This window comes from Silurus meridionalis, chromosome 16, assembly GCF_014805685.1.
Source record: "Silurus meridionalis isolate SWU-2019-XX chromosome 16, ASM1480568v1, whole genome shotgun sequence".
NCBI classification, from domain to species: domain Eukaryota; kingdom Metazoa; phylum Chordata; class Actinopteri; order Siluriformes; family Siluridae; genus Silurus; species Silurus meridionalis.
The window spans coordinates 9,064,803-9,078,686 of NC_060899.1; the positions used below are offsets into that span (position 1 = coordinate 9,064,803).

Sequence of the window (13,884 nt, forward strand, 5' to 3'; positions counted from 1 at the left end):
GAAAAACTTCCTGAAGGCTGTGAACATTTTGCTTGTATTTGTTCATAAAAAGTATAATCACTAGTAGTCAATGGTAATACATTTAATACAAGTCAACATGAACTGACCTGTAAATGAATCCATGGCTATGCATAAATAAAAGATGGGCATTGAAAATACCTCTAAATATCTATCATAAATATATCATAGTTTATTTTTCCATGTTCCTTTGCCCACCCTTCTAACTTCCCTTCCTTCATCTACCACCACTTCCCTTTTCTCTCTGCAGACAAGCAGCTGCTCTGCCTCTCTGAAAGAATAGTGAGCCCCAGGAGAGAGTGAAGGGAGGAGGATGGCAGGAGAACGGATGAGTGTGACTAGACATCAAAGGTCAAGGTTCGAGTCTGCATGTGCCATGGTGCTTCGTATAAACAAACATCATGAAATAAATATCGTCTGTAACTGGGGGCTCATGAAGGGTCATATTGAGATCCATTTATTGCTATGCACTTGTCCTATCCTGTCACTTTCTTATTTCACTTTACCTTTCCCTGGTCTAATCTCATACTTGTGAACGGGCCTGGCAGTGAAAAGCCACAAAACACATGTACATATTCAGAACATAGTGATAGCTCATTTCACAGAAGCACTTAGCTGAACTATGAATTATAAAGAAAGATGAATAATGGATAGGGCACAATGTTTTTGTCCTGGAACTCAAATATGGATGAAATTTGTAGACAGATAGCTGCAGTGCATACTGGCATTAGATCTGTAGTGAAACAGAGCCACATCTTTCTAAAGTATTATTATATCTGGTGTTTTTTCTTTATATGCAGTTTTTGAATTGCTTATCACTGCTTATTACATGAAGTACAATATCAGTACCAATTTGAAAAAAAAACCCCATTATTTAAAATTATTTACTTGAAAATACATAATTAACTAATCAAATACATGTTAAGTACATTCAAAGATTCAACAAATATATTAAAATAAACATTAATATGCTATAAATCTAAAAATAATGTCTTATTAACAATATTTACATTTCCATCCATGGCTAAATAATTTTTATTAATAATGTAGTTTTCTTGTACCGTGCATGTATCTGTGAATCAAACCTCAACACTTATACAGTATTATTCATTTATTAATGCATTTTTCATTATAAAGAATTTTGACATTAAGAATTAGATTTCCTTTCAAATTAAATCTTGATTAAATAGTTTCTCTGTAGAAAGACACAAAAAAGGTTCTGTCTATTGTAATAGCACATACACTACTGCTGACTTGTAGCATTTTAATATATTTTTTTATTTTATTACCAGTGACCAACATACTGAGCAGCACAGCAACACACAGGAAAAAGTGGCCTGAGCTCCAAAAGGAAGTGGATGCAGGGAAGTAAAAGAAAAGCCCAATAATTAAAAGAAAAAAAGATTAACAGACAGTGGTGATTGATAGAGAGCAAAAGGGTGGTCAGCTTCATCATTTCCTCCAACAGGATGAAACATACTGTAAGACCTAATGAACAAATCTTTCCCCTTCCACAGATGTTAGAAGAGAGATGCATGGCACAGACAAAGAAGAGAAGTAGAGATGCTGATGTAGGATATGTTTTTCAACATAAGGAAGAGCATAGACAAAATGTTTTTTAGGAACTACATGTTCATATATTTTCATAATTTAGTAGGAAAGTCTGTATTTGTAGGTCCTTCCCTGCATTCAGGCATGGCCTTAACAAGTTTGAAAGAGGTCAAGGTCTGGGTCTCCATCGTTTAGGAAGATTTTTGTTTCCTAACTCTAATGTAGCTAAAATCAGTATGATACAAATTATAACCTGTTAATGCAGTGGCAAAGTCTAGCCTACCATGTGGAAAAACATCTATTACAAGACTGACCTGAGAGAGGCTGAGAATGATACTTTCAGTTTCCCTAGACTTGCCATTTGCTCTTGCTCTGATGGGACACAACACTAAAAATCTTCATGTTGAGGTATATGCAATGCACATATTATAGGCTGATCTCTGGCACAGCTTTAAGAATTTTGATTATACATGGACATTTGATATTAAACAACCCACTGGCATAACTGAACTGTCGCATTCTTCTTTTGTGATTCTTTTCCAGCCTTTTACCTCATCTTCTTTCTGAGGGGTTTTGAGGGAGTTTCTAACTTTCTTCCTCTTCCAAATGTGATTTGCAAGCACAAGCTTGACTGGTGAGTTTGTATGTTTAAGATCATAAGCAGATACCTTCTTTCTCCAAACTATGGTTTTTCCATCACTTTTGTAAAGGTTAATCTTGGTTCAAGTACTTTTGTGGCTCATTTCCTTGCAAACCCCAGCCATATCATGTGAATCTTAATTCTGATTAGTGGTTTGTATCTTGTGGAATGTCATCTGTAAGTCTTCTTTGAAATGTGGAGTATGATACTGTCACCCCTGCCTGAGGGACATTTTTTCTTCACAGCTCTCTCAAAGTTTCATCAACTGCTGTTGTTTTTCTTGGCTGTTTGATTTTCAGTTGTTTCATTTTGTTTTTGTGGTTTCTGATCGATTATCCTTCTTTTCCCACCTTCAAAATCCCTTGCTTTTCCCCTCATACACAACTCTCAAGTAGTTCCCTGGTGGACTACAAACGTGTGTTTCTAATGGGAAATGTCATTTTGTATGTCACTTGTATATTTGTTGTTGTTTCTTTAACTACTGCACTATTACTGGAAAAATAAGCTTGTTGTTAAAAAATACTGTTGGTTAATTTTTTATTACATACAATGAGCATGGGGAAAAACCTCATCATTAACTACTGTATTAATGCCTTATAATATAATGCAAAAATCAACACGTGTTCAAAATATATAACTCCATCAAATTAAATTCAGAATCAGATTCAGGGCGGTTTATAGAAGAATTAAAGGATAACACAACACTGATTAATTACCAAATGATTCAGTACAAATTTAGCATTGTGATATATTATCTATGACATGTTTCTGAAATATTGAACATCACAGGAGATTCAATAGTGATTATTGTTCTGTACTCATCTATATTGTATGTACAGATTTCACAGTTTGCACATGCAGTACTTGTGAACAGGGCCATTGTCATTTACACACAGATAAAGTCAGGCATAAGACTTGTGTTTTTAGACTAATGAATGGATGGAAATATAATACTTTCAACATCAGATCATCAGTAAATACATCAGCCAACACACCTGGAATAGGCGTGTTTAACATAGCTCTATCCTCAGAATTCTTACATAATTGTTACACATTTAAATTGAGACACCACACCTTTGTTATTAAAGGCATTCACCATGTTATATCTATTAAGGGATACAGGTTGGGAACCGTGAAAGGTGCACATTAAAAAACAAAATGTTCTTTATGCGAATGGACTCTAAGCTGGTAATATTCTATTTATTTTATCATTACATATGCATTTAAATGATGTTGTGTGATAGGCGTATGGAGTAAAATGGAGCTGGTATCATGACCTGGCAGTCAAACAAGCATACACACAATTCTTTGTTATGCCAAACCTGTTGCTTGGGCTTTGACTGTGCCTAAAGAGGAGGCACAGTCAAAGCTGTCATACCCTGAAGCAAAACGCTTAATCTAATTTCCTTTATTACATATCCTCTCTATATATGCATGTAAAAATAATATGCAAATGAGACTGCTATTTCCAACTGATCACTATAACTGTGTATAAATATGTTCTGTGGAATGTAGTGTTATGTTGCGGAAACAAAGGCTAAAGAGCTTTAATAAGTGAGGTACAGCACAGGACCCAACAAAAAGCTGTGGTGAGCACACAAAATGAGCAACAGAAAGGAAACAAGGCTCTAAAACAGACTACTACAGAAAGAATGACCCATTTACCCAGCATGCCTCAGGCTCTTTTGTGATGCCAGCATTTAAACAGGCTGTATTAGAGTGAAGAGAAAGAGAAATTGTGTGATATAGACCAGCCAGTAAACTGGTGACACCAGGAAATACTGGACTGGGTCATGTTCTCTCATGTTTTGGAAACTGGTACCTGCTCCTCCCACACACATGCTGCTCATGGTTTAGTTGTAGATTTAGGAACGAAGAGCAAAATAACAAACATGAATGAGTGTGTGATACCTTCTCTTCATACAAAATATTTGAACAGGACATAAAATATAATATTTCACAGAGCAGAAGCCAGAAGAAGCCCAACTGTGTGGTGTGTGTGTGTGTGTGTGTGTGTGTGTGTGTGTGTGTGTGTGTGTGTGTGTGTGTGTGTGTGTGAACCCTCAGTCTCTTACATGTACATTTACAACCAAATTTCCACATTCATGAAAATAGCATAGCTAAATGTCCCAAGGCATCAACTTATGAGTAAGATTTAATTGTGAGAAATAATGAAAGTTATATTCATGACTTTCTCAAAACGTTTTACCGTTTACCAGTGACTAGTGAATTTATCTGTCAAAATATTTATTACGTAACCCAGTAAATTCTGCTTTACCGATTACAAGTTTTAAAAAGTGCTGTTAATGATAGCTCAGTGGTTAAGGTTGTGGTAGTGATCAGAGGATTTTGAGTTCAAATCCTTTAACTTGCACTTGACCACTTGAAAATGTCTTTCCACCAAATAAGCATGTGTATGTGCACAATTAGTTTGTTTAAAAAAAAGGAAAAAGATAAATGATCCTTTACTAACACACCAGCATTTCTCTGCCTATGTGGCCTGTTACAGCTTCCCCCCACAAGTGTTGGTTAAAACCATATGCTTTCTTAAAATACTGTATCATGTCTTCATGTCAGCCCACTGCTAGAAATAAACCATTACCAGTCCACAGTTTTAGCATAGAATGAGATCAGTGGAAGTTTTTGGAAAACATAAAACAGCAAATAATATTTGGGAGTTTTTATTCTTGCTTCTAGAAATGTATTAAACATGTTGATGGAGGCAAATTATTTAAATTTGTATATGGGATTGTACATAGTATTTTTTATAACTGCAAGTGTATGTGCTGATATAATTATGCTGCTGATCGCAGCGTTTTTGTTGTAGTATGTGTGGATCACAGAGTTTATACTGTATATATATATATATATATATATATATATATATATATATATATATATATATATATATATATATATATATATATGTGTGTGTGTGTGTGTGTACAGTTTGGATACAGACTATAAAAACAGCTACTATTACATACTTGCCCATGTGGGGCCTGCTTGGCAAGTTCTGCATTTAGCTCCTCTAAATAAACAGACAGAACAGCATGTTTCTGTTGGCTAAGTTGTAATGAGCATCTATCTGAAGGACTGGCCTGGTAAGAGGTAAAAGATTATTCCTGTTGGAAGATGCCTGTCAGTTAGGAGACTATTGAATGCACATAATATTCATAAAAAAACGGCCGTCACAGGCTTTTGTTGGAGTAGGCGTCCTGTCCTGTGCATTATTGTTATTGCGGTTCTGTCTGTTCAGACTGCATGCATGGATAATCCTGTCACTGTGGGCCAGACTGACTCAAAGCTATTGGTCAAGGGACTAATTTCTCTTTCAATCTTCATCTTAGCTTTTTTATTGTTGTGTGAAGAGAAAGGACAATGTGAGAAAAGAGAGGGGACGAAGACAAATGGTGTGCGTGTTTCCTCCAGAGGGTGAAAAATGCAAAAATCTGAGATTATAATAAGACTGAGTGGGAGGAAGGGAGACCTTGTGGGACAGAGTGATAACAATGGGGGTAACGACCGAAAGGAGGGGTGAGGATGTTCTCGGTTTAATCTATATTTAGGGGGGAGCTGATGGGGACACGTGCCAGGTTCTGTGTACGGGAGATGAGGCGAATCTGGTGTGCTTAAATCGATTCTGGGTTTTGTTCTGCCAGCTGTCATTGGTACCGTCTGCAAACCATGTGACACCAGGAACCTGATCAGAGAACCCCAATTTTACACCCTTAAAGATCTATAAAAAGCACAAATGCTCAGTCTATTTTTGCATTATCTGCATTACAAGAACAAACTCAATAACACTAAATAAACTTAGGCTAACCGTACAATTACAGATTTATCAAATATATATATTTTTTAGATTATGTTTTCATTAAGACAAAAAATATATATATCAGAACATTTACATTCTGTAATTGGTTAGTACACACTTTTTAGACATCAATAGATGTGTCTTCACACATTCAGTAACTGTTCAAAATAAGGTATTTATATATAGTTTTGTTCTTTAGATGTGAAAGCCATGGTTAAAAAAACAAACAAACAAACAAACAATGTGCTGGCATTGCAAAACCTATAATCATGTCTAGGCTTTATAAGATTACCCTGTTTCATATCATATCTCAAATAGAAACACTGTGGGAATAAACCGGGTCATTTAACATTTCAGTTTTACCTGCATACAAATTATCATTTTTCTTTCTTTCCTTCTTCATTGTAGTTTTGTACTTTTTTTAAAGGAAAGAAGTTTACATCTAAAGGAACAATGATATCTTTTTGGAGAAACAAAGTACAGTGTTATAAACAGGAAGCTAAACACATTAAACTATTTAAAGATATTGTGTAAATATTGTTATTATTACAAAACCCTAGCGAGATATAACAACGAAGAACACACTGCAGCTCCCAGTGGTGATAGACATCTAACGAACATTCATTTTCAAATTGCTTATTGCTGCCATCTAGCGGCTATAATGCGCACTTTATTAAAAAGAAAGGTTGTCGTGAGACCTAATAATAATAATAATAATAATAATAATAATAATAATAATAATGATGATGATAATAATGATAATAATAATAATAATAATAATAATAATAATAATAATAATGACATTTTTGTTGCAAAGTAATGGAGAGTGTGTTAGGGAAGTAAAGAAAAGAGTGCAGGCAGGGTGGAGTGGGTGGAGAAGAGTGACAGGAGTGATTTGTGATAGAAGGGTATCTGCAAGAATGAAAGGGAAAGTTTATAGGACTGTGGTGAGACCTGCGATGTTGTATGGATTAGAGACCCCTAATGGAAGCAGCCGAAAGAAGAAGAAGAAGCAGAATGACATTTTTGTCTTCTTGGGCTCTTTAAGGGTTTATGGATAGTTTTTCCTCCGAACCATTTCTAATAGGAAAACAATCAGGATGCAAGTGGTGTAAAAGAAAATTTTAATTCAATCATTTTGGATGGACCTAGCTATTAAATTAAAAACTTGGTGTTCCAAAGTTTTGTATTCCCATACAAGCTGTTAATTGTATTTCAAAAAGCGATTAGAGTACTAATAGCTATTAGAGTAGAATACTTATATACTTAGAGACATACTTGTTTTTTGTAAGGTCTATTTTTTCTTATTGTAAGAAAGGATTCCTATTCAGTTGTATTTCCACGCTTCACCACTAGAGGCAGAGATACAGTATACCAAGCAATGACAAGTTACCTATGACATCAGTGCACTGACCATTCAGCAGTGGCCTTTTAGCATGCATTCTGCATCACGCAACCTACCGAACAGCAGCTAACAAAAGACAGCAAGAATCACCTAATATACGATCTATTCTATACCCAGTAAAGTTGAGTGTTCTGAATCCTGTACCGTGTTTTTACTGACACGCTGGGGCGAGTACAATCCCCTGATCAGCGCACACCAGATAGTGAAAATCCTTATATGGTCCTTCGAGATAGAGAGGAAAACTTCCTAACATTCGGTCTTTTGAGCCGGATAGGAAAAACTTCCTAACATTTGGTCCTTCGAGCCGGATAGGAAAAACTTCCTAACATGTGATATTTAATATAGTGTCAACATTTTCATAGTAAACAATTGATAAGCTGACGTGGGTATATTGGAAGCAAACTTTGAAATGTGTAGGACAGGTGGTTCTCCAAGGACCAGGTTTGGGATCCCATGCATAAATGCATGCAATTAGTTAGATCTCACAAATGTACACTTTTTAAATAATAATTCACTTAAGTAATTAATATTTCATTAAGGAGGCAGAACTGGAATATTTTGGGAGCCGCAAATTCAAACGATTTCCCTTTTATAATTGTTTTCTGGGTCTTTTTCACCACAATTTATAAATGATATTGGGTATTAAATAAATGGTATTTAAATACGGTTTCCGTGATTAGTCCGTGATTAGTCACGTGACCCGCATCAATTAAGCAATTAACGCGTACTTATTTATTTGAATGGCTGGCACAGGATTTGTGTCACAAGTGGTAACTTCATGTCTATTCATAGCAGGAGTTTAATAGTTTAGGCTTCCATACAAGTCCAGCGTCTTCCCATTTTTCTATCAGGCCTGGTTGGTGGCGATTTTTTTTTATCTGCATTGCTTAAACGATTTTTCGTGTATATTCAACTTGTCGCATTTACAATTTTAGTTGTTTTGATCCTGGATTTGGTGGATCACAAAGATTGCGATTTCAATCTGGCAACCCAGTCTGCAGTAGTCCATGGGCTAGGCTTGGACGCAACAGTAAATTTGTTGGATTCGTGGTTTATTTACGCCCCTGTGGTGCATTTTCTTTTTCTGGGCATCCGTGAGTAAAATTATATAGATTTACTCCAATATGGATATTTTTTGCGAAATATGGCTCGGTTTTAATGCGGGGTTATGACGCATGTTTAATTTTGATGAAGGCCGCCGCTTTGGTTTCGTGTAAAACACGCATGAAGATAGCAGGAAAGTTGTGAGGTCCACTTCATAATTTACGCAAGAATAATTATAGAAAACATTGTTTTCGGGATTAGATGATGACAAAAGTCCACTTTCTGATTGCTTCTCTTTTTCCCCCAGCTGCAAACAAATAACAGTTTCAAGAAAGTGCGTTTTTAGTATATTGTGCGCTCTTTCCTTTATAATACCAGACAGAAAAACAGGCTGGTTTAGACAAATGCATATTGTCTATCATTTTTCTAATATACTAAAGAATCTAAATGAATCTTTTCTACATGTTATCTTGTTTATAGAAAAAGCTCGCTGTTTATTCTTGAGATCTGTTTATACTTGAACTGGTGCCAGATCCGCCCATATTGGTTGCATCCTGTGGCGAAGGCTGATGTGTGGCTCAAACGCTTGTTCTTTCTTTCCTTACTTAGTCAATAAATAATTTCCAAGATTGAGTGCAGCTTTGGTTTTCCATTTCCACAAACTGGGATTGCACACGACACAGGCTTATGCTGATGAAGAAAGTTTATTTATTCTTTTCACTTTCCTTCAGCCTGAATTTGGAAGTTAATAGTGAGCTATAAATCATTTAATGTGGCCAAAAGATTGTAGTTGGGCTTGATCCAGGATCTCTTCTGTTCATGCATAAGGTGATTGTGGAAGTCCATGATTTCATTCTGTTGTCTCAGATGCTGCGTCTGACTGCAGGAAGACTGGGGACAATGCTGTCCAGAAGGGCAGTAGCAGCTTTCACTAGTGCCAGGATGGCCAGCCATGGTAATGGTCATATTCTAGTATATTAATTGTACTATATTGTACTTGTATTGGTCAGTATAGTTTACATTTTATCCACTAGGGGACGCTCTTGTCTTGGAAACGAGTGGCGTGTGCTAGGATGTTTTTTGATGTTTTAAAACGAATATCCTATTGTGCTGATCTGTTTCTCCATTCTCATCTTTTAAGTGTCCCAGCAGGCTGACATGTCTGTGCCCATGTACTGTGATCGTCTTGACACGCCGCTACCAGACAGACCTTACAATGATACCCTTACAGCTACTGAGAAGAGTCTAAAACAGAAGGAAAAAGGACCATGGAACAGCCTTTCAAATGAGGAGAAAATTGCCTGTTTGTATTTTCTCTATTACAATGATCATTTCTCTGAATCATGTCCCTGGAAAATTCGGTATTTAATCACCTTTGCTCATGTAATATGGCACTATATAGTGCGTATGTGTGTGTACACAGTGGTGTGAAAGTGTTTGCCTGATTTCTTTTTTTTTTTTTTTTTGCTTGTCACACTTTTTTGATCTTTCAGATCAAACCAATTTAGATTAGTAAAAGATAACGAGTGAACACATGCAGTTTTAAATGAAGGTTATAATTATTGAGGAAAAACTAAATCCAAAACTACTTGGCCCTGTGTGAAAGTGTTTGCCCCCTAAACCTAATAACTGGTTGGGCCACCCTTAGCAGCAACAACTGCAAGCATATGCTATAACTTGGAATGAGTCTGTTACAGCACTGTGGAGGAATTTTGGTCCACTCATCTCTGCAAAATGGTTGTAATTCAGCTACATTGAAGGGTTTTCGAGCATGAACCGCCTTTTAAGGTCATGCCACAGCATCTCAATAGGATTCAGGTCAGGACTTTGACTAGGCCACTCCAAAGTCTTCTCTTTTCTTCAGCCATTCAGAGGTGGACTTGTTGGTGTGTTTTGGATCATTCTCCTGCTGCAGAACCCAAGTTCGCGTCAGCTTGAGGTCACAAACAGATGGCTGGACATTCATCTTCAGGATTTTTTTGGTAAACAGCAGAATTCATGGTTCCATTTATCACAGCAAGTCTTCCAGGTCCTGAAGCAGCAAAACAGCCCCAGACCATCACACTACCACCACCACATTTTACTGTTGGTATGATGTTCTTTTTTGCCAGTGTTTCGGTGTTACTTTTATGCCAGACGTAATGGGAGACACACCTTCTAAAAAGTTCAGTTTTTGTCTCGTCAGTCCACAGAGTATTTTCCAAAAAAAGTCTTTGTGATCATCAAGAGGTTTTCTGGCAAAACTGAGATGAGCTTTTGTTCTTGTTGCTCAACAGCGGTTTTCATTTTGGAAATCTGCCATGCAGACTATTTTTACCAAGTCTCTTTCTTATTGTGGAGTCATGAACACTGTCCTTAACTGAGTCAAGTGAGGCCTTCAGTTGTGGGGTCTTTTGTGACATCTTGGATGAGTCGTCGCTGTGCTCTTGGGGTAATTTTGGTCAGCCGGCCACTCCTGGGAAGGTTCTCCACTGTTCCATGTTTTTGATTTGTGACTAATGGCTCTCACTGTGGTTTGCTGGAGTCCCAAAGCTTTAGAAATGGCTTAATAGCCTTTTCCAGACTGATGGATATCAATTACTTTCTTTATTGTTTCAGAATTTCTTTGGATCTCAGCATGATGTCTAGCTTTTGAGGATCTTTTGGTCTACTTCACTTTGTCCGGCAGGTCCTATTTAAGCAATTTTCTTGATTGTGGACAGGTGTGGCAGAAATCAGGCCTGGGTACGGATAGAGAAATTGAACTCGGGTGTGATAAACCAGTTTTAACACTCTCACACAGGGCCATGTAGATTTGGATTTTTTTCCCCCTCAATAAAAAATCAATAATAATTAACAATAAAAACCATTTAAAAACTGCATTATTTACTAATATTTAAAGTGTGGATAAATAGATATTTAGCATTTTCTTTAGTAATTTTGGCTTGTAAAATAACTAATTTTCTAAGTGTTTCAGCTCTTACATTTCATTCATGTAATTTTTGTTTGTACTTCATCATTTACCCTTTTTATTTTTATTTGTTGGTCACTCAGTGTACAGGCTTATGTTTAAGGACACGTATGCGGAGATGAAGAAGCCCTCCAGTGAGTGGAAGACTGTGTTTGGTGGAATTTTCTTCTTCATTGGTTTGACTGGCCTGGTGGTGCTCTGGCAGCGCATCTTTGGTAAGAAGGATTAATCATATCTAATCTTCAATGGAATTAAAAGAACTGCACAAATATTAACTTTTGGGTGTTTTTGCTCCCTGTAATCAGATGCTCCAGTATAGAATAAGTAGTAAGCAAATGCATATGTTGAAAGACTTGTGATTTGCAGACCAATGCCAAATTGAGTGTTGAGCTAATGTGGAGTTGTTGTTTGTGGGGTGTTTTTTTTTTTTTTTTGTGCAGTGTATCCTCCTGCTCCTCATACATTTGATAAAGAATGGGAGGCAAAGCAGGTGAAGAGGATGTTAGACATGCGAGTGAACCCGGTGCAGGGTTTCTCCTCCAAGTGGGACTATGAGAAGGGCCAGTGGAAGTAAATTCGGAGAGTTGTTTCAACATCTGTTAAAGCCATGGCGTTTGGCCCCATCCATTCATGTAAATGCTCAACTAAAAAAAAATTGAAATAAAATGTAATCATTCTTACAGTGAGTGGAAGTCATGCCACAATCCTGTTTTTCTGCCTCTAACCATCTAAAAATTGTGCAATTAATCATTTGCTATGGAATAAATCCTAGCATGAGTCTCTTGTGATCAGCCTAATATATTTTTTCAGACTAATATTGGTGTCATATCATCTTCCCCATTATAGTCAGATGTACTCAAATGTGTGCACACTTTCAGTGAATACAAGCACAGATGCAATACTTTGCAATTGGTTTTTATTGGTTTCACTGATGAGCTCAGACATGTTTTAAGAAAAATAAACAAACAAAACAAAACCTAAGACAAAACATTCAATTTAGGGGATGTTAAAATAAACCAAAAGCCTTAAAAAAATAGTTTTTTGTTGTCTTAGTTTCAGGTGATTTTGACCAATTACAAACACAGTGAATAACAAACACCTCAAAGAAATGGAGTTTAAGGCCATAGGAAAGAACACTGTGTTTTATAAATATTTTCAAAACATCGAGGCTTTAAATATTTTCGCTATCCTAATATGCTACTCTAAATGTAATTTAAGTTACCTAGTTTACATAGTGTCCTGCCATCATTTATCTGTCAAGCTGTTCTTATACACTATCGCTACAAGACAGTCTTTCTCATCTGGAAAAGGCGCGCACAGGTGCACACTTACACACACAGCATGCAAGCAGCGACTTTTCTTTATATGGAATGCATTCTGTTAAATCAGTGTCTACAGAGCAGCTGTAATATACATTTTTGGGCAGTTGAAGATCCCAGATCTGCCATGTTTTATGTCCTCTCAACACGTAGTGTGGCATTCAACTGGGTCTGAAGTAAAACGCAGCTCCTTTGACAGAGTGAGACTATATGATAATCATTAACTTACTTAGATATGCAAAAAACCCCATTTGTATAGGAGTGGATTTCTATTTTAGCTAGTCAAATTCTATACATTGATGAATCCCCACTGAGCATGTGCTTCACTAGATCTGGAAAGAATAGGGCATTTTCATACCCTGTATATTGAACCTACTTTAAAAAAAAAAAAGTAGAAGGCTGTTTGGTATTCAGCCTGAGAGATTTTATTTCTAGGTTTCCTGAAAGCTATCATGAATTTTCTTTTTACATATGACAAAAATTAAGTCGCTTGCCAAACACCAGTAACAATATCAGACAGAAACTTTTTTTTTTTTTTTTAGAATAAAATGCGTGTTTGCGTCTGGTGAGTGTAAGGTGCAGAGCAGCAGGTGGCCTCGCTGTGCGACAAGTAGCTTCAGCCACCATGACTTACTTACATTTAAACAACACAGCAGTAAAGACATAGAGATGATAGATAAGAGTGAGACATTAGGGAGAAATCTGTTGGGCCCAAAGGCCATTCAAGCATTCACAAATAATATGAAAAGACAAATTCTAAAAAAAAAAATGTCCCATCTCAGTCAGCTTTCCACAAAGATGTCTCAACAGTCATGCATATATGGCATATTAATTTGACACACTGCTTAGTAGGCTGGGTGGTTTCAGTCGTAGCCATTAACATGAACCTGATGTTGAATGTGAATTTGAGTACTCGGGCACTGCAGTCAGAACATTTGAGGCTCCTGACTGCATAATCCAGACAGTTTACATTCCTGGTGCATATCCTTGAAAATGGTCCTTAACTATGGAATGAAAACGGCACCATTACAATCTGAATATAAACATTTCATAAACCTGACTGTGTGCCTTTATTCGAATGTGTAAGCAATGTCACACCCATGGCAATTCAGCATGCATTAATAAATGCACACACTCAAA

General features: G+C 36.6%; 1 protein-coding gene across 2 annotated transcripts; it reads left to right on the forward strand.

The window, feature by feature from the left end:
* Positions 1-8,130: 8,130 nt before the first annotated feature.
* On the forward strand, positions 8,131-12,111 carry LOC124399041. Of its 2 annotated transcripts, none has more exons than XM_046869693.1 (5): positions 8,131-8,287; positions 9,343-9,430; positions 9,617-9,778; positions 11,509-11,640; positions 11,866-12,111. In XM_046869693.1, the coding sequence occupies exons 2-5, from the start codon at positions 9,343-9,345 to the stop codon at positions 11,997-11,999; spliced, it is 516 nt and encodes a 171-aa protein (XP_046725649.1). In that variant the 5' UTR covers positions 8,131-8,287; the 3' UTR covers positions 12,000-12,111. The 2 variants fall into 2 exon arrangements, with proteins under 2 accessions (XP_046725649.1, XP_046725650.1); XM_046869694.1 differs by lacking the exon at positions 8,131-8,287 and adding an exon at positions 8,368-8,525.
* The last annotated feature ends 1,773 nt before the right edge of the window (positions 12,112-13,884 follow it).